This window comes from Notolabrus celidotus, chromosome 15 (assembly GCF_009762535.1).
Source record: "Notolabrus celidotus isolate fNotCel1 chromosome 15, fNotCel1.pri, whole genome shotgun sequence".
NCBI lineage: Eukaryota > Metazoa > Chordata > Actinopteri > Labriformes > Labridae > Notolabrus > Notolabrus celidotus.
Genome location: NC_048286.1, coordinates 7,796,785 through 7,822,080, shown reverse-complemented (window position 1 = coordinate 7,822,080; position 25,296 = coordinate 7,796,785). Strand labels below are relative to the sequence as shown.

The 25,296-nt window shown below is 38.8% G+C and overlaps 2 protein-coding genes across 8 annotated transcripts in view; one reads left to right on the top strand and one right to left on the bottom strand.

The window, feature by feature from the left end:
* Positions 1–5,831, bottom strand: part of LOC117827428 (zinc finger protein GLIS1) — a 56,135-nt gene extending 50,304 nt beyond the window's left edge. Inside the window, exon 1 of one of the 2 annotated variants that reach the window (XM_034704040.1) lies at positions 5,730–5,831. The gene's annotated coding sequence lies outside the window, so the exon portion shown is untranslated. The remainder of the gene's footprint in view (positions 1–5,729) is intronic. The other variant, XM_034704039.1, reaches the window with a different exon arrangement.
* An 8,626-nt stretch (positions 5,832–14,457) lies between these two features.
* On the top strand, positions 14,458–22,066 carry LOC117826512 (heterogeneous nuclear ribonucleoprotein C-like). Of its 6 annotated transcripts, none has more exons than XM_034702621.1 (9): positions 14,458–14,650; positions 16,383–16,491; positions 18,155–18,423; positions 19,143–19,215; positions 19,327–19,377; positions 20,040–20,209; positions 20,525–20,638; positions 20,743–20,903; positions 21,465–22,066. In XM_034702621.1, exons 2-9 carry the CDS (start codon positions 16,487–16,489, stop codon positions 21,570–21,572), a joined length of 951 nt encoding a protein of 316 aa, XP_034558512.1. In that variant the 5' UTR covers positions 14,458–14,650; positions 16,383–16,486; the 3' UTR covers positions 21,573–22,066. The 6 variants fall into 6 exon arrangements, with proteins under 6 accessions (XP_034558512.1, XP_034558510.1, XP_034558511.1 ...); XM_034702619.1 differs by having other exon boundaries at positions 14,459–14,650; positions 20,525–20,647; XM_034702620.1 differs by having other exon boundaries at positions 14,459–14,650; positions 19,324–19,377.
* The last annotated feature ends 3,230 nt before the right edge of the window (positions 22,067–25,296 follow it).

Sequence of the window (25,296 nt, the reverse complement as noted above, 5' to 3'; positions counted from 1 at the left end):
CACCACTGCAAATGTTCCCTAAAATCAGGAATAAAGGTTGCAACAATGGCGTTCAGTTTCTATGCAGAAGTGGAGTTCTCACAAATGCTACGTATGGCCATACCCACTGCCCACAACTAATTTGCAAAGACTCGCTTCTTTACTAGGCACTCCACAAAGTGTATTAACTTCATAGTAAATCACTCTTTTATTGAAATGCATGATTATAACCTAATGAGGGAGAAGAGCATCAACAAGTAGTGCTCCTAGATATGTCCAACATCCTATGTATTCAGCGTGCTTTGCACATCAAAACGGTCACATGCACCTTCTGGGTAAAATACTGTAACAAAACATTATGCAGAGTTAATCTCAAAAAGTTTATATATAACTTTGTATCAAATATGGATAACCGGTGGTAATGCAAATTAGAATCTTAACAGGGTGAGCAAGACTGTGACAGAAAGCAAAGGGGTCTTGTCTCACCCTGCTAACTGTCGTCTCAAAGACGAGCCTGAGAGGGAAGCTAACATTCTTGCCACAGTGTCAACAGGCCATGGTTAGATGTGCTGGGCTCGTTCCCCTGATTGATATGATACAGAGGGTGTAATCAGGTTTGATTTGATTTGATTTGATGCCTTTATTTCGATCATTTAAAAGTAAAATAGAAAAAACAAGTAAAAACAAGTAAAAAAGAAGAAATAGTTAAACAAAAAAAACAAAATCAATCAGTTCCATTATCAAGCACTGAAACATTTTACTTTACATGTGCGAAAAGGAGTACGAAGAAGTTCAAACGTATCTAATCCTAATCCCTTTATCTCTAGGTTGTCCCCTGGATCGCTCTTGCTATTCAGAATTAAGGACCATCTTCAAGGGGTTCTGACCAATCAGAATAACGTATTTAACACAGCTCGTTATACGTATGAAATCTGGGTATTTCACTAAAAATAACCTATTAGGGTTACATTACAATGTGACAGCATAAGCTTGTTAGCTGACATGAACCACTTTTAAAACAGCTGTAAGAAAGTATCCTCCATCCCAGGTGACTACTGCATTTAATGCAAAACAGTTAACCTGCTAACTTCCTTTTTGCTCCATAATGCATTATCTTGTTTTTTAATTATTCACCCTGAAGTTAAAGCAACAAATGTCATATAAACTTAAAGCTCCTGTGTACAACTGTCAGTTTATATCAATGTTGGCGCCCCCTGTGGATGAAGTGTAAAGTCTTTTTTCTTTGTTGATATGGTCCTGTATGTGTCTCAGTAGTTTTTCTGCCATAAAGTGTATCCTTTAGTCTATTCACCTTCAAACTACCTTCACTCACTGTGAGGTTTAGCTTTGAAAAATGGAATAAAGGTTGTTTCTTCAGGATGCTGTGAGCTGTCTTGTCTGACACCTACACCCTCTCGGTGGTTAAAGCATCAAAATCACTACAGTGAAACACTCAGTCTTGACTCTGATGATTTGGTTTCCTTTTGTAGATCATAAAGAAGCATCAACAGTAAATTCAGTCTGCTTGACAACCAGCTAAAAACTCCTCTTTAAAGGGGGCTTTAAAGAAACGATGGGTTCCTCTAGATTCCAATAGAGTCAGTAATGACAAATATTGGGGACAAAAAAAGATAGATCTTCATGGTTTTAGATGTATCAAAGAACAAGAAACATTTGTTCTTAATGCATGCACTTGGAAATGCTGCACTTAAACTCTAATGTAGTGAATTTATGCTGTAGAGTTGACTTAATTGAGGAGTTCAAATACTTACTCCACCAAAGAGTAGACAAAGGGAGATGGATGGTTTGCCTACATCTATAAAGTATTGAATTAGATTAAAATCAAAGAGTCTACATACACAAACACACTTCTTTGGTACATTTGTTTTCTATTGAAGTTCTGTGAGAATAACACCAAACAAGAATCTGGACTTTATAAGCATCATGTACAGATAATACCCTCCATCTAATAATTGGAGCTTTTATAATCCCACTTATTTACTGGACCAAGAAGAAAAGTTCTGTGAGTTGTAATAATTTTCCAAGTAGAGACAATTTAAAAAGACACTGGCCTGCAGTTAATCCACACCAGAAACAATGTTGAAACAGTTACCTCTGATACTCGCCACGGGTCGTATTACCCAGCTGTGTCACCCTTGGGTGTTGCAAAAGAGTACGCACCTCTAGCCAGAAATAACAGTTCTGAACCAAACCAAAATGAGCTCTGCTTGTAGGGCAATCACAGTTAATGTCCGTGAACGGTATGTGGGGGCCGGGCAGCTGAGAAAAACAAGTGACGAGCTATTTCATCAGCAGGCTATGAGCACAGGCAGCACTGTCATGAAAGTGCAGTTCAAACTAGCATGAGATCGGATTTGACAAATTCAGACTCTGGGCTGTTTTTTTAAAAAGACATGGTTACAAATATTTATGTAAAGGAGAGCAAATTAGTTTTTTTTGCCTTGCACTAATACGTCCCATATGATCAGAGTTTGTCAGTGACTTTGAACCTTTAATTAAACATTAGGTCATCTTGTCCTACGTAATATAAACAGCAGTATTACAGGGGTAAAAGAAAGCAAGCTACAAGGTTAAATAACTCTTCTGACCACAAGAGGGGACAGCAGTAATGATACGTCTCCATCCAAATGTTACACAAATGCTTCACCAGATCTCCCTCGAAAACAGAACATCTTTTATTTAACAGGTGTTTCCATCAGCTGCTTTTATGCAAAGGTTGTAATGAAAGAGTATAATCTAGAGTGATCCAGCGACACTCCAAATTTTCCAAACAAATACACTTTTTTTTTATACAAACAATTTTTTTGTTCTTGCGGTTCTGGTGTTATCATAAAATGTTTGCTTTGTGGCGTAGTTAGCTTCCCCGCCAGGAGAAATATCGATACTGCTCTCATAATCATCCATAAATTAGCCTATTCAAGCTTGATCCAGAGGTCTTTTACTTACTTTAGCTCAGAACATATCTGTGAGCTTGCCTTCCTCTGCCAAAGAACATTGCGCATTTGTAAAAAAGCAGATTTCTCAATCTGAAAAAACAGGGTACAAGTTGTAAGCTAGCTTTGCTCTGTCTGTAATCAGAATGACCTTTCCTTAACAGAGACTTCTTGGTCATTTTTTTTTCAAAGCTGGGGTCCTGACCTCCTGGGACGCCAGGGGGGTCGTGGAAACTTGGAGGGAAGAGGGGGAGAATGGAACAAAAGTAAAAATCAAGAGAAGCTTGTTCACTTTTCACAACTATGATCTCTATTTAGGGTCCTGAGGGTCCGTTGGTAGTATGTTTGTGGCACGAATAGTGTGGACCAATCATGTTTCAGCAGGCTTTGGTGAATGTAGGAAAACGGTGTGCATGCAGAGCAAAAGCAAGCAGGACTAGGGTTAGGTACCATTTCAACTGTATTGATTCAATCAATCAATCTTTATTTGTATTGCGCCAAATCACAACAAACGTTATCTCAAGACGCTTTTACAAACATAGGAGGTCTAGACCGCTCTATGTCAAATTATGAACAGAGACCAAAGACAGGATAAGACTCAGTCTTGATTCTGATTCTGATTCTGGTTCCGCTTGTCCATTCTGGTTCTTATTAATTCTTGATTCCATTCCCATTGTATTTGGAGAGTAAAATCATGCTGAATATACAGAGAACAGAAATTAGCCTGCCTTCATTGTTAGGACATTTAGCCTCTCAAAAAGTGAATGGACAAGGTTTTTTTTCATGCATTTGTAAAAAAGAATAATTCCTCTTTCTTTAAAGGAAAGATCAACAAGAAAAATCACAAACTTCACACTACTGGGACTCTGTGTAGGAACGGGGGGGGGGGGGGCCTCTGAACTTTTATCTAACAAAAATATATTTAAAATATTTATGGACATGATTTGATTACCTCAATAGAAATGTAAATGTGAGCTCAGCTGTGTTTTGCACCTGAGTGTGACGAGGCGCAGCACTTTCGAACACAGTGCATTCTCTCAAATTCACGCAGTGCTGAAGTAAATGCTCCGTCACATTGGACGTGCTTTCTCCCTCACATGAAATGTCCCTGCCACGTGTGTTGCACTTTGCTGTGTCATGATCTTTTCTGTTGAAGCTCATGGGTGGATTGCTTTCTACGGTTCGCCATGATCCACTTCTTACTTCTTAACTTTGTTTTTTTCGACAGACTGTGTTGTAAATTATGTAATGTCATCTAATGTCCGACACTGCACATGCAGGGGTTGTAAAACATGACTCTAATGACTGTTCTGCAACAGCTTTTGATTGATTGTTTGGGGGATTTGGCATCAACACAAAATCTTGAGCAAAGGTTGATGATGATTTCGAAGGTCAAGAGTAAACTGTCACGCTGGGCTGAAGAGTTGTGAGTAACAATGGGGCTTATTCAGTATGAAACACACCCTCATCTCACCCTCAGTTTTTATTTTAAAATGATGTAAACACACTCTTGTAAACTTATTTAACCCCTGAGTGAAAGACAAGTGATCTGTAAACTGTTTTTGGGGTTCAAACTTTCACTTGTAGTCAAATATTTTGAAACCATTGTTTACATTTTTATACAACCACAAAATCTGACATGCTTTTGTTATTTTCTTCCTCTGGTGCAAATTCAATGCGAACATACCCTGCCAGGCCAAACAAATGTTTCTGATGCAAAACACAGCTTGGCTCGTTTTTGTCCATCTGAGCACTTGAGCAAACAATCTGAGCATCTGGTGAAATAATTGCTGACTCACTGGTATTGATCAACATCTGATCGAACTCCTGAGGGCACATTGATGCAATTTTGTGCTTTACAAAACAGTGCAAATCTTTTTATTACCCACATATATTAGATTCAATGAGGTAAATGACAGAGTAAGATGTGATTCAGCACTTTCTGTACACACCTCTGTGCAAAGGGAGTACAGGCCGAGTCCTGCGAATATAAACCATGATTCCCCGGCTCAGGCTCCGTGCCAGAGATACCATGAGACTAATGATTAAAACAAGCCTCCTCATCTGTTTGACTTCCAGAAAGCCAGATTTCCACCCCCTGCGCAGCACTTTTCATTCCAACTACATTACATAAATCAGTGCTCTGCAGAGGAGTGGAAGGGAAGAATCCCCTAAGTAATAAGAGGGGAAAAAATATCACAAGGAACCATTTGGGTAAAAGTTTACTACAGTATGAAGCAGGATATCTAGGCTATTAATTGCCTTCCTCAAATCCTTGTTGCACAATCAAAACAAGTTCTTGTGAAATCCATAATATAGACATAAAATTATACCTGCATACAACATTTTAACAACGCTGGAAATGTGTCTATATTTTCCTCTAGCTAAGGAGAATTTTCCCCATTTATCATCAAGTACTGACAGGTTAGAGGTTGTAAAGTATTTCTGCACATCCTGAATCCACCAACAAAGCTTCATTATTTATGTCTCATCTGGATTCACTTTAAGGCTTACATAGAGCTGTTAACATTTATACTGATATACTGTATATTTCTTATTTTTTCCATTGTCATTGTCAAAAGGACAAGGAGCAGTTTTAGCTGAATTTGCAGATTTTCGGAGAATTAGAGTGAACCTTAAAAACACTGAGTCTGCAATAAAAAAGTATTCCACAAGTTGAAACACTAACTAAACCACGTGATAACATCTGGAAGTCTTCATGAAATCACCTTGTCGACATGTTTGTACATTTTTAACACATGAAACGTGCAGTAAAGTAACATTAGCAGCTCTTACCTGTGTGTGTCCAGTCATGCTTTCACTGCCTGTTAGCTGCTCTGTGCCTCGCTCTGGCTGCACGCGGATTGTCACAGCAGCTCTCTCTGCGGCGCGAGCTCACTCCGCAGCTGCTTTGCTGCGCGCGCACACGCACGTACTCAGGCTGAAACTTTTTTTTCTTTTCTTAATAAACACAAGATGTGATGAAGCAGCTAATGAAGTTAACTCATTGGAGGTATTTGTACTTTCCAGTGTTTGTTTTCATGACTGTAAACTACGATATTTCATGCTGCATTTATATTTTCTGTCATAATGTTGATACGATGAGTTCATGCATGGTGACGGCCTTAAACCTGCTTAAACTATCAGCTGTGACTTTGCACGAGTTTCTCACAATATACTGATATATCTCTCTTTAAGAAAGAGACAGACAAATACAGCACATTTAATCTTAATGGAAGCTCATGTTAGGAGTTTTCAGCTGGTGAGACAGACTGAAAGTATCCTAATACTGACGCCTCTTTATGAACTACAAAGCAAATGAGACCACATAAACCAGGGGCGTCAAACTCATTTCAGTTCAGGGGCCACATACAGCCCAAGTTGATATGATGTGGGCTGGACCAGTAAAATCTTAACATAATAACCTAGAAGTAAGAAAAACTCTAAATCTTTCCCTTTGTTTTAATGCAAAAAAGTACAACTACATTCTGAAATGTTCACATTTAATGAACTACCTTTCTACAAAAACAGCTGTAGTATTTTTTGCCATGATGAGTCTCATAGTTTCAGATATTTTACTCTTTAAGCCCTGAAACCTGCTGCAAACACACCAAACACACAGGTTACCCATTCACCTGACAGAGTGAAATGTTTACTGCAAAAGAACAGAGATTATAATAATGAACAAGGTAAAGCTGACTATTTTGGACCCCTTAGCTCCAGCATAAACAGTTTGCTTGCTGCACAGTGTTGTATGCAGGGGTGTAGTGTTAGTTGATAGTGAATCATCTAATAGTGCTCTAAAAAGTCTTTAAGAATCTCAAAAGGATTATGCAAACAACAAGTAATCTATATTCTCACTTTGAGAAAAAATTCCTGGAAAAAAGCACTGTTCAGGTGCGTTCCGTCAGCACTATGATTGTATGGGACCCCCAGAGGAAAATTTGAAATAGTAGTTACTTTTATTGGATAATTGCAGTTAATGTCTTCTCTGTAATTTTTTCACTTTGCAAAGTTGTTTTGCGGGCCGGATTGGAACCTCTGGCGGGCCAGTTTTGGCCCGCAGGCTGCATGTTTGACACCCCTGACATAAAGTATAAAAACGGATCATTTCTATGGACTAACGCAATTTCTAATGCCTCTTACCTGTCACGGGGTAGGTGTCAGACAAAGTTATTAACAGTATGCTGCAGAAACAGGCTTTTTTATGTGTTTCAGGACATCCTCGCCAAGTTTGATGTTATAGGAAAATAGGATGAGATTTTTTTGTTAGAGGCATGATTATTTTTTGTACTAATTGATTTTGAACTAGCCTATAATAATCTACCTATTCATAACCAACAGAGTAAAATGAGATTATCAGTAACAAGGTTGGTTTATTTCCTCACCCTGAGTTGTAGTGCCTATGTTAGGGTCAGATTTTCTGAGAACAAACGTTAGGTTGATATTTCAGTTTTAGTTTTTAGAAAATGGTTATGAATAGAATTTAATGTTTGGGGATTTTTAGGCCTACTGTAATTTCGGGGCACATCATAACACCGGGGCTGTGAAAGGCAGCTTACTACTTTCAATTGGTGTTATGGTTCAAAACGTGCACCGTTTACTGGTGACTTTCAGCGGAATAAGAGGTAGAAAAAAGGAAGAGTACTCGCCAATAAGCCTACTTCTATCAATTTTTACATAAATAATTAGCATATTTTAACATTTGAATGAAAACCAACAAAGAGATACCGGAGGACAGCTACAGAGACAGATGCATCCACCAAAATTCAACAGTTAACTGGGACACTCGTTAGACCGAAACACTGGTATGTCATGTCACCTTTTGTAGGCTAACTAACATCAGAGTTTAAGAAGATTTTCAGTGCTACGTCACAATTAACAATTTTATTTAGGCTAACTACACATCATTACATTACCTCATCACTCATCCTGTAAAAAAATTGTTCAAACATGGAAAAGTAGAAGCCCTATTTGCATCCTATTCATTAGCTTCCACAACAAATGCACAAACTGGCAACAGGTTGACAAAAGCCACCGCTTTACGACAGTGTTGGTGCAATTTCATCCAAAGGGGTCACCAGAATCAACACAATATGATAACTTATCTCAGAGTCTTTAAATAAACACACATATACGCCTACAGGATGAAACCAGTACAGAGATAAAAAGGCACTGCTTTGTCCACATAGGTCACCAGGAGCGTCTTTATGCAAATCCTGTTTAGCACATTTACAAATCATTAAAATAAGAACAACATCTGGGTTGCCAGGTTGTTGCTGTCTCTAAGCCCCACTTTGTTTCCCACTTTCTTGGTATTTTGAACCCTTTTATTCTTCATTTTCCTCATATAATGTAAACTTTATAGTGTGGAGCTGCCCTATAATGTGCCGGAGACTAACTTTTGTTTTGATTTTAGGCTTTACAAAACAGAAAAAAAATCTGACTTTACTTCACTCACTCAAGAGGCTGAAAAGTTCAACCTCTTCGACTCTGGAAATCAGCTTGAAATGATTTCATTTAAAAAATGTTTATTCAAAATTCATCAACATTCAAAGCTTTATATATAAACCTTTTATCATAGTCATACCAATATTTAAGATTGTTATGATTCTCTAGCTGTTGCTGCAAGCTTTTTTGAAGTTTGCACTCTTGTCCTATTCGTGTCCAAAAATACAATAATGTATCTAATTATATTAACAACTTCCTAATGTAATAACTACACATTTTATGGCTTGTTAAAAAGAAGAAAACATAAAATCCCTCGACTCTGAACCACTTAACAGAGAGGATTATGACACCATGGAAACTCAAAGGATTTTGTAAATGATGCCTTCACTGCTCAGCATCAGTTCATGATTTACTTTAAATGTTTCAAAACATAAAATATTCTGCTGCAGAAAGGATTTGTGTTTGATCTGTTTTCTTTTATACATATATTCATATAATTCAATAATAAGACATTTTCAAAACTAAAACTTCTCCCTCACTGAAAGCCCTAGAATCCCCGAGTATGCAGATATTGTTTATTTCAAGAGTTTAACAGCTGGACACAAGATGTCTCCTGCTTCACTGTGTTGAAAGTTTCTACATCACTATTGTGTAGATCAAATATTAGATCATTATTGGCTCCAGAGCTTGATGCTGCAAAATCCCACTCTTACATTTACATATTGAACTCAAGTTTTAAGGTGAATGCCAAAAAACTGCAGCATTAGAATGTGTAAAAAAAACTTCTGTCAAAATTCTGCCCAGTCATTATTTTGGACAGTGACAGTGAGAGTAAATCACAAGTGAAGAAACATAAAGCAATAAACATTATGTGATAGAGGAGGGTTTCAACCTTTATTTGATCCATTAGAAGCAGGGAATAAATCTGCTGTGAATAGAAACAAAAAGAGTTCAGAGATGTTATATATTTTAAATGTTTTAATACAAAGTGATCCTTTAATGGAGCTTTATTTTTCAACTGTGTGAAAGCAAACGAGGAGTTTGGCTGCTCTGACTGTCAGCACACACACACACACACACACACACACACACACACACACACACACACACACACACACACACACACACACATTTTGATGCAGATATAAAGAGACATGGCTTAAAACAATGATATGAAAACAAAAAATACATTTTCATTTATATGATAGTCGGTCCCAAAAAATAGAAGTGTTTATGAATATATGCTTACAATGAGGAGCAATGGCCAATGCCTGCATAGGAGTTGAGCACTTTTCTGTACATAGAGTGATGGATGGATGTACTTTATTGAAACAAGGAAATTGTGATGCTACAGCAGCAAACTGTGAACAAATAAATGAATAGAAAAACATCAACAAAAGAAACAATTGGTATTGACTCATTCTTAAAGTTAGTGTCTTCAACAGGAGTACTTATATTGGGGAATTACATCTTAGGTTACATCTTGGCCTACTTGGTATTTTATTGTTTTCTTTAAAAATAATTTCACTAAAATATTTCCTGTATGGAAGGTAATGTTTATACACATCAGGTCCCAATAATCCAAAATAGGAGGTTTAATCAAATTATACCACAGTGAATTCCAACCAAGCTATTTGATTGGACGAGAGGAGTTCCATGAGTGCTGTTATAGCGTAGAACATCATAGGTAGGTATAAATCTGTGTATTACTCACTCTCAAGTGCTTTGATTGATGCAACACAAGACAAACATGCCAGCAAGAGATTCTTACAGAGCTGCTTTTCATTGTTTGCGAAATAAGTGGAAACAAACAGATAAGAGAGACAATATAAAGTAGCTGGTCTGTGGTGCAAACATACAAGAAGGCCAGAAAATGTTTGTGTTGCTTTGGAACAGTTCAGCACCAGTAAAGTTCTGGAACTTTTTGTGTTAGTTCTGGAACTTTCCTGCCAAATGAAAGACTAACTCTTCTTCTTTTGCTGTTAAAGTGTAGTATTAAAAAAGCAATATCACAGTCAAGGTCAGGATGTTATACTGACCTTTCTAATCAATCTATCTATCTATCTATCTATCTATCTATCTATCTATCTATCTATCTATCTATCTATCTATCTATCTATCTATCTATCTATCTATCTATCTATCTATCTATCTATCTATCTATCTATCTATCTATCTATCTATCTATCTATATGAAATCATTGATTGTCACTGTCCCATCAGAACAGCTGACAGTGTCTCTAAATACCCCCCTCGTCACACTCCTGTCCTCATTTGTACCGATCTCATCCAAAACCCTGACATGCTGTACCACAGCTTGTCAAACATCTGGCCCTCTGGTCTGTTCAGATTGACATAAATACACAAAAGTCACAAACAAGCAGAGAAACCTTTTATCCGTGTATCTGGTTACACAATGAATCTGCAAGTCAAGTTGTAGTCCGGATTCTTGAGATGCTGCACAGAGCTGTAAACAAGTCCTCTGGGATGGTGCTAAACACCAAACCAGATGGGTGAAAACAATTCACAAAAGAACATATTCTCCATGCAGAATTGGGACATTGTTGGGGTTTCATCTCCGATAACTGGATGCAGAAAACAGCTGGTTTTGGTCTCTTTTGCTTGCCATCCTTTCTCTGTTTCTCTTCTACCTCAGGTGCAATCAAGTCGTTAAGATTTATACACTGGTCTTTTTCACAGCGGTTGTTTTGCCTCTGGCGTCACCTATCATTCTAGTAGGAGACACACAGGTGTTGCTAATATCAATGTCATTGAAGAAGGGTTTTCATTGGAAATAAAATGCTGATTACAGTGAAATAATTTCCACATTTCTTTGAGCTTGATCAAATGTTACTTGAATGCTTTATTGTAAAACAAGTGTTAGAATTAGTAAAGAAATAAATGTGCAGGTATTTTAACTTTTAACAAAACTATGGATCCCAATCAAGGTTTACATCCAAAGTAAATCTGATGGATCACAATACGGTCCACCATGACCCACAAAATGTAGTGTATTTTTGCAGTTTTATTGAGTATTCATTTTTCTTTTTGAAGCCATCAAAAATCTTTTGAAGAGAACAATCTGAGTAGAAAACATCATTGTTTGGTTAAAGACATGTATTGTGTAATGATATGAGCATTCCTCGCTTAATTTTTGAGGGTTACAAGACTAAAAAGATTGGAGGCAACTTTTACAACAGGAACAACAAAGAAGTAATACAAACAAAAATAAAACCAGATTAAAATGAAGTATGTATCTTGCATGTCTGTTCTTTGTCCTGGCCTATTTTAACTGTTGTTCCTCACCTGTACACTAGGTGTCCTCTGTGAGTATCTGCTCCTTTGGATAACCTGATTGTTTTTGTCATCACCCACCTGCCTGCACACCTGTTGTTAATTTCCTCCATTCTGTTCTCTGTGGTTAATTATAGGGTAATTTTGCAGCTGTGATCCATGCTTCTTAATTGTACTTATTGTGTTTGACAACTCACAAATAGAGCAAGGTTTGTTAAATGTAAGATCACAGCTCATTTAAAAACAATGACATTCTGTTTGAAGGGTATGCACACCTTTACACAGAGCTGTTTTTAATAGTTTTGACTGATTGTACATATGTATCATCTGAAACTGACCGTTGATGAGGCCTATTTAGGGCAGCAAACTCAGTGTTTTAATGGAGGTGAGTGTCCTTAACAGCTTTGACAGAGGTCAGATGTGGGGAAAATAAATAAACATACCAGTGTGTTGGGAGTAAAACACTTCTGAATGCCTTAAAACGTTTTTTTGTAATTTAACAGGAGGAATGAACCTCCAGGCCATACAACAGTTTTTGCCGTCATCTAATTATATATAAAACAGCAGCACCACCTCTTGGTGGGATTTGGTAACACACTATGGCTCTGTGTTCCAAAGCAGTGTTCTACAGTGTTCTACTAAAGCACCAGCATTATGTAGGATATAATACGAATTGGAAAACAAAGATGACAAACAGACAGACAAAGAAAACACAACAGACCATGTGTAGCAGAGAACCAAGGGAGTTACAGTCCAGCTGGAGATATTTACCTGAAATCTGTTCTATGTGGGTTAATAAACTCAATCCATCCTTTCCAACAGTTATCAAACACATCACTTATGAGCCACAGAGTAAGCAATAGTTTTTCCATTACAAAAATGTCATGCTCCACATTAAACCAATCTACAAATACTACTACAATAAGATTTGATAAAGTATTGATGTGTACGAAAAGAGCAGATGGGTTTTGAAGGAGATCAGGACTAAAAAGCATAAAATAAACACATGAAGTAATAGTGCAGACACTTTTTTGTTACCATTTCTGATTTACAGTGTCCAACGGGAATAAATATGGATCTATTTGCAGCATGTGACTGGAGTAGCTATATATTTCATCTTGATCAATTCAAATAATAGACTTCAGGCAATGAAACCATCAGTGATTCAAATTAAGAAGACACCTCAGTTAAAACATTTTAATATTATAAATATTTTATAGATATGAATAATTTTTTGGCCAATTCAGAATAAATTACAAGATATTGCAAGCATAAAAATCAGCCAAATTCGATATATTAATTTTAAAGAGCTACTTGGTCAGAAACGGTTTAAAATAATGGAAAACACAAGACTATTTCTGTTAATGTCTTATCCCACTTGATTGGGAGATACATTTACTAAACAAGTAACATTTGAGTATGATAGAGGGACTTCAGAAGAAACAAGGTTTATTTTACATTTCATACATTTTTCAAACTCAGATCTTATTTGTAGAAGACGGATAATCTTTGATTTGTTTGTTTGTTTTCTGATTTGCTGTAGTGTTTTCTGATTTGCCGTAGTGATTTCTGAATAATCTTAGTGTTTTCTGATTTGCCGTAGTGTTTTCTGATTTGCTGTAGTGTTTTCTGATTTGCTGTAGTGTTTTCTGATTTGCTGTAGTGTTTTCTGATTTGCCGTAGTGTTTTCTGATTTGCCATAGTGATTTCTGATTTGCTGTATTGTTTTCTGATTTGCCTTAGTGTTTTCTGATTTGTCGTAGCGTTTTCTGATTTGCCTTAGTGATTTCTGATTTGCTGTATTGTTTTCTGATTTGCCTTAGTGATTTCTGATTTGTCGTAGCGTTTTCTGATTTGCCTTAGTGTTTTCTGATTTGCCTTAGTGTTTTCTGATTTGCCTTAGCGTTTTCTGATTTGTCGTAGTTTTTTCTGATTTGTCTTAGTGTTCTCTGATTTGCCTTTGTGTTTTCTGATTTGTCTTAGTGTTTTCTGATTTGCCATAGTGATTTCTGATTTGCTGTATTGTTTTCTGATTTGCCTTAGTGTTTTCTGATTTGCTGTATTGTTTTCTGATTTGCCTTAGTGATTTCTGATTTGTCATTGCGTTTTCTGATTTGTCATAGTGTTTCTGATTTGCCTTAGTGATTTCTGATTTGCTGTATTGTTTTCTGATTTGCCTTAGTGTTTTCTGATTTGCCTTAGCGTTTTCTGATTTGCCTTAGCGTTTTCTGATTTGCCTTAGTGTTTTCTGATTTGCCTCAGCGTTTTCTGATTTGCCTTAGCGTTTTCTGATTTGCCTTAGTGTTTTCTGATTTGCCTTAGCGTTTTCTGATTTGTCGTAGTTTTTTCTGATTTGTCTTAGTGTTTTCTGATTTGTCTTAGTGTTTTCTGATTTGCCTTAGTGTTTTCTGATTTGCCTTCGTGATTTCCGATTTGCCGTAGTGTTTTGCAATTCAGGACCACCGTATGTAGTTGATACATGCAGGGGTATACTGAGTTACAATGGCTAGGTATTCGTCATTATGAATTTTCAAATCATACAACAACATCCATAAAATACAATGCATTGTCACTAAAGAGTGATATCGTTGGGTTTAGTCTGCCCATTTGCAATTCGCTCATTCACAAACGTACACATAAAACTCGACGTTAAACACAAATCAAAGGAAAAAAAGAGAAGGTAGGAGGGATTGATTTTCAAAGACAACAGGTGAGTACGTTTTAATTACCAGGCTGCACCGTGGGCGCTCGTTGCCTTTAAGTGATGCCCTAGTGAGTGACCCCGCCTCCCTGGACAGCGCTCACATCCAAAACAAGCGCCTCCTTCGAGTACTGCGCCATCACCAGCTAGGTTAGCTGCTAGAAGACAGCTAGCTCAGTGCACAGGGGGGCGAGTCTGCTTTAAAGGACGACCTAAGTCACTATTTGACCGATTTTACCGAAAACAAGACATTTTACTCGTACAGGTCGTGGTGAGTATTTTGTTCCAAGACATTTTTCATTTTTCCTTCCTTTTTCTTTTCTTTTTGGATTTTTTTCAACGATGCTTTTTCCTATTTTGGACAGAACGTAATGTGCTAGCTAGCTGAGCTAACTCGCTCATCCCTCCACACAAACACGAAGGCTGGGTCTGATTTTTAGGATACACGACGCTTTGGATGCATCTTAGAGACAGTTTTATCATTTTTCACAGTTTGTGTAGCCTTGGTTTTTGTAGCATGTATGGTGAAGACTTTTCCTTAAAGGGACTGATTTGTTTTTGGCACGCGTCTCAGCCAGCCCACCATGCTAACTAGCTAACTGGTTTTATAGTCTCAGCTTCATCCTGATCCGTGATTGTTTCAGAATATCCACGACGAATCTATAAGAGTTTTGCAGGTTTTGGTTTTTGCAAGCAGAAGAACTGGTCTAGCTGTGTATTTTTTGCTTCTTTAATTGGTTGTCGGCCAATGTTAGCCAAGCCATCCTGCTTTGTGCCAGCAAAGCTAGCGCAGGCCTGTGTTTCTCTCTGCAGCCGCACGGTGGCGCTGTCGGTGTCGTGTTGTGGATGGTTTTTATAGGTCATTTTTGATAATCCAAAGACTTTGCTTTTCCGGCTCATGCTGCTCTGTCAGCTTGTTTTTTTTTGGTGGAGTAGATTTTTCACGTTTTTCCTCCATGATGAAGAGTGATGTTTTTCTCTGATTTTGCAAGTTTTGGACTCGGAGGCCTCAGTTTTGATACATAAAGTTACAATGATGAATTAAAAGATGGTTATTCTTAAAGAGTATTATGGCTGTTTGTGTGTTAAAATGAACTGACGGCTCCAGGTTGCACTCATAAACCTACAATAGTCATCCCATTGAAAACTGATGCCAATAAATACATGTTTATTTGTTGAGACTAATAAAAGAAAAAGGCAAATGAATCAGAAACAAAAATGACCCTTTGAAGTAGATCTGCATTCCTACATTTACCATCATTACTGCTTATAGCCAGGTGTGTGAAATGTTAATTTTCCATTCACTTTGATGTATTAAACATGATCTAATATAATTTTGCAAGTTAAATATAAATTATGTTCCTATTATTTATACATATTTTAGTAGTGAGTAGTTCCCCAATCTATATTTTGTTGCTCAAAACAAAATTTTCTGCCATTTTTAGAAGTATGAAATACATTGCACCATGTTTAAACATACAATATGTTACTCTTGCTCATCCAGTCAGAACCAACACACTTGTGGTTGATGTTTAATGCAAACATTTGATGAATTAGTCTGAATATGAAATATGTTTTCAAAGGATTCAAATGATCTAAGATGTTGCAAGGTAATTTTTGGTAACATTTTATTGAACTTCAAAGGTCAGAGTTGTCCCTGAATGAGCTTCTCTTATATTAAAACCTCCTTCGAACGTCTATATCATGTTTCATATGCATTCACAATAAGTACGTGTGCCACGGATCACTTCTTGTACGACTATGAAAGTTTAAATCTGCACTACGTTCTCTCACTTGAAACCTCTTGAGTAATGTCACTGGATCTTAAACGTACACATGCATCAGGGGTCAGGTGTCAGTCCCACCATAGCTAGCTGTAATGGGTTTTCCTTGTGTTTCTCTATCTGCCTGGTCACTAACCCCTGTACACACCCCAGCCAGGTAAGACTTGGTACAAGATAACCCTGCTCCGCTTGACTGAGGTGTGTTTTCTGTCACCTCAGTATAAATCGTGAGGGGCGAAGGTGAAGGTCGAGACACCAGCCCAAACAGAGCCCAGCCCACAGTGTCAAACATCAGACAGACGACAGCCCTGCACACAGACGCTATGGAGTGAGTGATGAATGTTCGACCCCCACCTTGTCAGCCAGTAGGGGGGGGGGTTACTGTTGATGCCACTGCTGTTTTCATGTTTGCTGTATCAGGGCTCACTTCCTAATCTCCAAATTCCCACAAAGCCCTGGGCTTTACTTGAAAATCCTCATCCTTCACAGAAGACAGTTTATTTTTACCCTGGAGGAGACGGTATAATCAAACAAGTCTGGTATAGAGGAAGCTTTGTTAGATGGAAAAATGCTGATAAAACGGCCTGACGGGAGACCAAATGATAAATTACACCGGACTATCTTGTAGTGTTGCTTAAATGCTGTCCTCTGCTGGTCCTAAACGGTGTACTGCATCTAAATGATACAGTTTTCTGAATCAGTGAGTCACATCTGAGGGAAGTGATCCTTCCTGTTCCTTACCCATAATTTAAAACTAATGAAAGCAGCAACAGACGCTCTCAAGGACTCCAGTTGCTCCACATTGAGGTCCTTTTAGGAGCATCACCCAGACATCTAACCCCAAACTGACTTCACTCTGAGTGGCAGGTCTACCTCACAGCTTCATAAAGTAGAACTCGTGGCCTGTTGCGTTGAAAATCTAATTTTACAGCCCCAAAGACTCTTCAGTGGATACCGGTCATCCTGAAAGAGATAAAGGATGGCTCACTGTCACTGAAAATGGATATTTATACAAATGAAATGGGTTGACTGTCCTGATAATGCCTTAAATGAAAAAGTATGATTGTAGTCAGTTAATCGCAGCTCAAATACATACCTTATGGTTATTCATCCACTGGCACTGAAGCATCAGTCATTTGTCATATTTTTAAACATGAGGAATAACAGGCAAGATTTACTTGACTCTACAATTGTATGAAAAAAAACAAGACATGTTCACACATCTTCACCTGGACAAAAGGAAGGCTTTGGAGCTGCAGCACAGTTACGCACAAGCACCCACATTCAGTAACCTGCTCATGAAGTCCTTAGCATTAGCACCAGCTGGTTCTCCAAAACATCAAGCTAGGGTTAAACTTCCTGTGCAGCTGAATACATCATCACAGTGATGCTTTATTTTATATGCTGCAACATTACACATGTCACACTCTGGATAAACTTAGTCTTCAGTTCTAAGTGACTGCAGCAGAGCCCCCTTTAATTATCAGTTCATCACAACAGGTCTCCATCACAGACGCTCATTGCAAAATCGTTTCTCTAATTTGAATTAATCAGCCGGGTTTGTGGAAGCATGTGATGCCTCATAAGAATCAATAACACTTTGTTTATTTCCTCATAATTCTGGACTATTTAAGGCAGTGAGGGAATCAGGAGTCTTTAATTAAGCGTATAACATTTAGCAGCAGCACTAATTCATGCAAGGAAAGGCTCATTTAGAACAGATTTGGAGAGATGGGTAAACACCCTCATTATCTCACCAGCTCCTGCAGATTTATCTAATGTTTTCTGCATTTGTCTATTTTGTTGTACCCTTTAAATTTCCCAGGGAAGGCCAGCTGGTTGTGTCAGCACTCATCCTGATTTACAGCCTCCACAGCAGGAGGTGCTGCCGCATTTCACCCAGCGATGGCGGGAGTAGACCAGAGAAGTTACTGCCACTCACTCAAGCACTAAATATTTCTCTCGTGTGTGTCTGTGTGTCTCCCTGTTAGTCGTTCACCCACCACCGCCAGCCTGATGGCCGCCAGCAACGTCACCAACAAAACCGACCCGCGTTCCCTCAACTCCCGGGTCTTCATCGGCAACCTGAACACCCTGCTGGTCACCAAGGCTGACGTGGAGGCCATCTTCGCCAAATATGGAAAGATCGTAGGCTGCTCGGTTCACAAGGGCTACGCCTTCGTTCAGTACGCCAATGAGAGGAACGCCCGATCTGCTGTGGGCGGGGAGGACGGGAGGATGATTGTTGGTCAAGTGCTTGGTATGGAACGAGGGGTTTTTATTTTAAAGCCACTTTTGATTTGATTGTTCCTACATTTTGAGCATGTCTATACTTTTTAAAATCAGTTTTATAATATTTTATTTAATCTTCTGTTATCTTCTGTAAAACCATTTCAGACATCAAGTACCCTCTGACCCCTCCAAAACAAAAGCTAATATTTAAGCTCATCTCCACTGCTCATTGTCGACATTAGCTCATTGATGTCATTTCTGTAGTATCTTCAAAAGTTTGGTATCCTTCAAATGCCCACTGACTTTTATAAAAGGTAAATAAGTCAACAAACTAAGGACTGGTAGACGTTTGGATATTTTGTATGAATAAAAACGATAGCACCTTTTGCAACGATCAAAATGTGATCCAATGATTTCGCTAACTTGCGACAGAGGCAAACAAATGGTAACAAGAAGCTTTCCCCAGCAGAATGAATAGATGCTTTGAATTAAGGGTGATATAAACTGATTAGGCTCAGTGGTAAGATCATGTGCCCCATGTACAGAGGCTAGAGTCCTTAAAGTGAGTCTGACCTGCAGCTCTTTGCTGCAAGTCAACAATAGCAATGATCTCCCTCCATCAGTTCTCCTCAGTTTCTTATAACTTGGATTATATGTTTACTTGATGTCAGTGTAACTATTTGGGAGTGTAGAAGGACTGGATCGGAACTCATCAGATTGTTTTATGTGGGTTTTTTTTCCCTCCAGACATTAATCTGGCAGGAGAGCCCAAACCACACCGGTCAAAAACCACCAAACGCTCAGCTGGAGACATGTACAGGTAAGCCAGAAAGACACAAACTGTTTCCAACAAAGTATTCTTCTTGAAATGATAAATGCTGTCTCCCCCAGGTTTCATCTAAATGATTTTTCTTTTTACGTCCTAAAGCAGCAGTTCCTCATTTGAGCTCGACTACGACTTTCAGAGAGATTACTACGACAGGTGAGTGATATGTTTCACAGTCCCCATGTTAACGTGTGCAGTTCTTCTTCAGTCTGATTAAAATCATTCTTATTAAAGATTCCAACCTCACTGATTTCATGGACACTACATAAAGCGATCTGATTAAAGGGATGTTTCACTTAACTTGAAGTGGGGTTGTATGAGTTACATGCCACTTGTTATTGTAGTAGCCACAATGGATGCCAGTCAGGTTGGTCCCTTTTAATGAAAAACTGCCTGGAAAAAGCAAGCTAGGCTACAGTGATCTCCAGATGAGGCCAAGTCTGCCACGTAATTTAGCTCATTTAGAGAGACTCTGATCCGAGTACGTATCTGAGTTTAGGTGTACATACTAGTGAGACATTATTCAGCACTTTACTTTGCCCCCAGGAAGCCTGTTTGTTTTCACAATATTCACGAATGCAACACAGACATGCCATGTAGCGCACTGATCAGCTGTTCGGGTCTATAATGTACATCACTGTTATATTGTGAATTTTGATATTTTTGCATCATGTTAGGCACCAAACGTCTAAGATAAGTATAAGAACGGGTATAGATTTAACCTGCTGAATAGAACTGTCCAGATTCACCACATCTGAATATTCTCAAAAGTACTCAGGTGATTTAAGTGCTACACGCCTCTCTGTGTCTGATACCAGAATGTACTCGTACCCGTCCCGTGTTCCTGCTCCCCCTCCGCCCTTGTCCAGGGCTGTGATTCCATCCAAGCGCCCGAGGGTCAGTCTGAGCGGAGGAAGCAGCCGGCGAACCAAAAGCAGCTTCTCCTCTTCCTCCAAGAGCAGCCAGAGGACTTCCTCGAACAGAGCGAGTAAGCATCTTCACTGCTTGTGTTATTAGCTGAGCTTTGGCTCCTAAAATGTATGAATTTCTCACTTTCCTTCCCTCGTGTCTCTGCTGATCAAAAGTTTTTAGGAAGTTAAATACATTTTTTATCTTTTGTTCCAATCGTAGAATTAGAAATCAGTCAGTGTTTGTGTTTACATTAAGGACAGTCGAGTGTGACTGTGGATACATGATATTTAATTCCACTGCTTCTAGGTAACTTAGTCTCTCTTGTACCACCTCCACTGAAGTTTCTTATGAAGACATCTTTCTAACTCTCACTCTCTTTTTTTCTCTGCAGTGAAAGTGGACGAGCTTCAGACCATTAAGCGCGAGTTGACCCAAATCAAAAGCAAAGTGGACGACCTGCTGGAGAGCCTGGAGCGCATGGAGAAGGACCACAGCAAGAAGTCAGGTGGGCGTGGTAGGCACAGCAGACTTTTATTACGCACTTCATTTGATCATTTATCCAGATTCATGAAGAACAGATACTCAGGTGCCTTTGTGTCTGTTTAAAAGTTAAGAGCATAAAAACCGAACCAGGAGAGGTGACTTCTCCTCCGCACCCGAGCAACAAGAAGGACGATGGGTTGAAGAGAGATCGGGAGTGCCAGGAGATGAACGACTCAGACGATGAGGATGACGAGGAAGACGATGGAGACCTGCTGGAGGAGGAAGAGGTGAGCCTTTAAACAGGTTTACTACAGCTTTGAAGTACGTGCTGTTACCATAGACTGTATAAAATATGGACACAGTATCCGTGACGTCACCCATCTGTTTCTGAACGCTGTTTTGAAGCCAATCGGCAGCGGCAGACATATTGCTTCTGCCGAGCCAGTGTGACGTAAATGGGTGGGCTTTGAGCCTCCTAGCCAACAGCTGCAGTGTTCCTGCAGGCAGCTGTGCCTCTCATTGGAAGACTAGTAATCTCAATATCTTCGAAATTGCCGCGTTAGAAAAAAATTCACCCCCCTCACAGTGAGAGGACATCAAGAAATGAGCTATTCAGACTACACTCGTCTTTTGTACCAGGCTGTAAACATGTTTATTTCTGCTGTAAAGATCGTCTTTTTCCCCATTCATGTGTATGTGACATCCGGTACTTCCGGAGCAAGCCTCAAGTGGATCCTCGATGAACTGCAGCTTTTAACACTTCCGCATTGACTCATATTTTTAGACCGGAGGTTGCCGCTTGGCTGTTACCTGCTCTAAAATGTATAACCATTGGCTGTTGCTTCCAGGTGAAGAGTCAGGAGAGAGAGGATGAAGAGGAGGATGAGGAGGAGGAAGGAGAGCATGTGGAAGGCGACGACGATGGCGACAGCGTCAACGGTGAGGACGACTCATAGGAAGGAAAGACCGCACCGACGCATGCAGCGTTCACTCAGCTTCCTGTAGGAACTTGGACTCCTGTTTTAACACTCATGTTGTAGATAAAAGAAGAAAACACACACACAGAAGCATGGCGCACACACTCTGTTGTTCCATCGTCCCCGAGGCAGATTATTATTACTTTTCTTTGTTACTTTGGCCAGTTGTCCAGTATCACTGTAAGAGGAAGAACTAGCCGTAGGTTTGTGTTTTTATGCGTCATTACTGGTCTTCAGGAGAAGGCAGAAACATGGACCGTTGATGTCCTCAGAGACGACAGCTCGACGGACCCGTCTTAATGCGAGGACGAACATTCAGCTACAAAGACCGTTTTTAGGCTCAGTGTGTTTATTTTCCTCATTGCAGTGAGTTTGTTTGACTTTGTGTGTCTGTATGTTAATGTCAGTTTTTTATACTGTTTGGTTTCAGTTTAACTGTAAAGGAATAAATTGCAATAAAATATTAAAACGGACGTTACTTTACTGTCTTGTTTTCCAGATACACTACCAGTCAAAAGTTTGGAAACACCTTCTCATTCAAGGGTTTGTATTTATTTGAATTATTTGAAACAATGTAGCTTAATACCAAATACATCAAAACTATGAATGAACATATATGGAATTATTTAATGAACAAAAAAGTGTTAAAGCAGAATATGTTTTATATTTTAGATTCTGTAAAATAGCCCCCTTTTTCCTTCATGACAGCTTTGCACACTCTTGGTATTCTCAGTCTGCTTCATGAAGTGGTCTCCTGGAATGGTTTCTAATGAACATGAGCCTTGTCAAGAGTTCATTTGTAAAATGACTTGCCTTCTTAATGTGTTTGAGACCATCAGTTGTGTTGTTCAGAGGTAGGGTTAGTACACAATGGATAGCCCTATTTGACTACTGTTATAATCCAGATTATGGCAAAACCAGATTGTTTCACAGTTTTGATGTCTTCAGTATTAATCTACAATGTGGAAAATAATAGAAATAAATAAAAACCATTGAATGAGAAGGTGTGTCCAAACTTGACTTGTAGTGTACACCATGGATGATATCTGAAATCTAGATTACAGTTTTTATTAAAGCTCCTGTGAGGTTTTTTTTGGCTGAATATGAAACCGATTGAAATACTTTTATTGTTGTCTCCATATGACCCACAAAAGAAAATGCATAAAGACTTTCTATAAAGTTATTTGTAATCTCTGGAACTGAAACAGCAGGTAAGGTGTTTGTGATGAGCAGCACAGATTCTCAGAAGATGACAGATGTGACCGTTTGAAGACACTGAGGAGTTGTAACGTATCAGGTGACTTCTACTAGCTTTTCTGTTAGGGAATATTAGGGTTCAGAAAGACTGTTTTTTTTTTTTTTTTTTTTGGCCTTTCATCACATCTGAAGTTAATTCAAACTCTTGCCTAAACTCTAATTTGACCTGCATCAATCAATCTTTATTTATATAGCACCAAATCACAACAAATGTTATCTCAAGACGCTTCACAAACATAGCAGGTCTACCGTACTCTATGATATATTATTAACAAAGACCCAACATCAAGACAGGATAAGATCCAGTCCAGGACTCGGTCTGATCTCATCTTAATCCACCATGAGCAGAGCACTCCGCAGCATTTAGTAAGTTACAGTGGCAAGGACAAACTTCCTTTAACAGGCAGAAACCTCCAGCAGGACCAGACTCATGTTAGACACACATCTACTGAGACCGAGTTGGGGTTGGAAAGAGGGATAGAGGAGATGAAGAGAAAGATGATAGTAGTAGTTGTAGCAGGCCACCTACAGCAGCGACTCTGATGAACCTACGAGACAATTTGTCCATCAGATAAATCTACATGGATTACCTGGATGGTTCTCCACTGCAGAACTGTTTTGGAGTGATGCCAGAGGTGCTGGATGTCAGTCATACTTGGGGGTTCTGACAATAGTCTTTATGAGTTCTTCTGCATAAATTCTTATTGTATTAACTCATCTGAATGTTTAGGATTAATCATACTTGTGACTCTACTCTCTTATATCAGGTGCAAAGTGTCTGTACCCCCCCCTCCCCCCTCTCTCTCTCTCTCTCTCTCTCTCTCTCTCTCCCTCTCTCTAATTCATGAGCTTGTTAATGTGAGTCGTGACATTAAGAGAATTCCAGCACCTGGAGGAAAATCAGACTTGAAAAGAAAAACACAAACAACAGCTTTAGTTTAATCATTTTATTTTTAGGCTTTATTTCGGACAACCATTTAAAATGCATTTAATAGTTACAGTTACAGCCACATATAGATATCAAAACTTATAAACAATCCTGGTGTGCCACAGACAAAGATGACAGTTTGAGAGTTTCTGCCAAGAAGTTCTTGTCGGACTCATTGAACTGAAACAGTTTTTGTTTGTGGTGCCAAATCTGTGTTTCAGGTTGTTTACACAGTGTAGAACCAGCAACACATTCTTCATTCTGTAGTGCTAAGCATATGATATATAAAATCTCAAGAAGTGTCTGCAGATGTGATGTGATAATCATGAAGTGCAAAAATATACATTTAACATCTCAGTAAAAATATTTTATACATCAGGTTGGCACTCGGTTTTCCTCTGTGCGTAAGTCCAGCGCATCAGTTCCTTCATTGTGTCCAACTGGTATCCACTTCCTCCTACGAGACGTTTCAGGCTCTGAGCATGAAGGGCAGTGTGAGGACGCTCAGCACAAGCAGCACAGCTGGAAGGAAACAGACAACAGATGCTATCGGTAAAATGTCCGTCTGTTAAGGTTGTTTATGTTTTCCCTAACAACATCGTACCATCATACTCTTGTCTGTGGAGTTCCCCTACACTGAAAGTGATGCTCGTTTTCTGGTTACCACCCTAAGTGGACATGCATCAGTAACTGAACTCACTCATCTTTCATGTGATAAACTAATCTGTTTTGAGATTACAGTGCTGATTTTTCCTGTGGTGAGTTAATCTCAGATGTTTTCTTGAGATCATATCTGTTTTTCTCATCATCTTGAGATCACAGAACTGGTTTTACTTATCTCTTAGTCTTGAAATAATAAAACTTGTTGTCTTAAGATTAAAATTATTTGCTTGCAATCTACAAAACAAAACAATAGGTTTGTCACTGTGATGAACCATGCTGCCATTGGTAACACCAATGAGGTAAATTAAGCCTATTTGTATCTTTGTTTTTAGCTTTTGTAACTCTGAGGACACACAATTTAAACTCCCTGAAAACCAAGTAAATGAAATGTTTGAAGACATGTTTGCACTACCTTGTTTATATCAAATTTAACATCTATTCACTTGGTGTATTTTTTCAAACACTTCCTATATTTTGAACTGTATTACTGCCTGTAGACAATTCTCACTTAGAACACTGGCACTACATCTCCTTCTCTTATTTTTCTCTGTAACAATGTTTATTACAGGCCCTCCTTCTTACTTCTCGATACCAACTCATCTTTCATCCAGTGTCAGCTGTTTGAGGAAGTTGGATTCAACCACCGTTTTTTTCCAGGTTGTTTTTGTGCCATGGTTAAGACTTTTACTGCCCTCAACTAGGACACCAAATAGCATATGTAGTCCTCGAGCCAAGTGTGCAAATATTTGAACATGAATGTTATTATTGTGTGTTGTTACCATGAGAGTGGACTCTATCGGATGCTGAAGCTGTCGTCATGTTGCTGGGTGCTGCGGTGGTGACAGTGCCGGCTGG

Coding starts and splice junctions, on each gene's coding strand:
- LOC117826512 (XM_034702617.1), top strand. Junction 19,216..19,323: donor TCAGCTGGAGACATGTACAG/GTAAGCCAGAAA, acceptor TACGTCCTAAAG/CAGCAGTTCCTCATTTGAGC. Junction 20,904..21,464: donor ACCTGCTGGAGGAGGAAGAG/GTGAGCCTTTAA, acceptor TGTTGCTTCCAG/GTGAAGAGTCAGGAGAGAGA.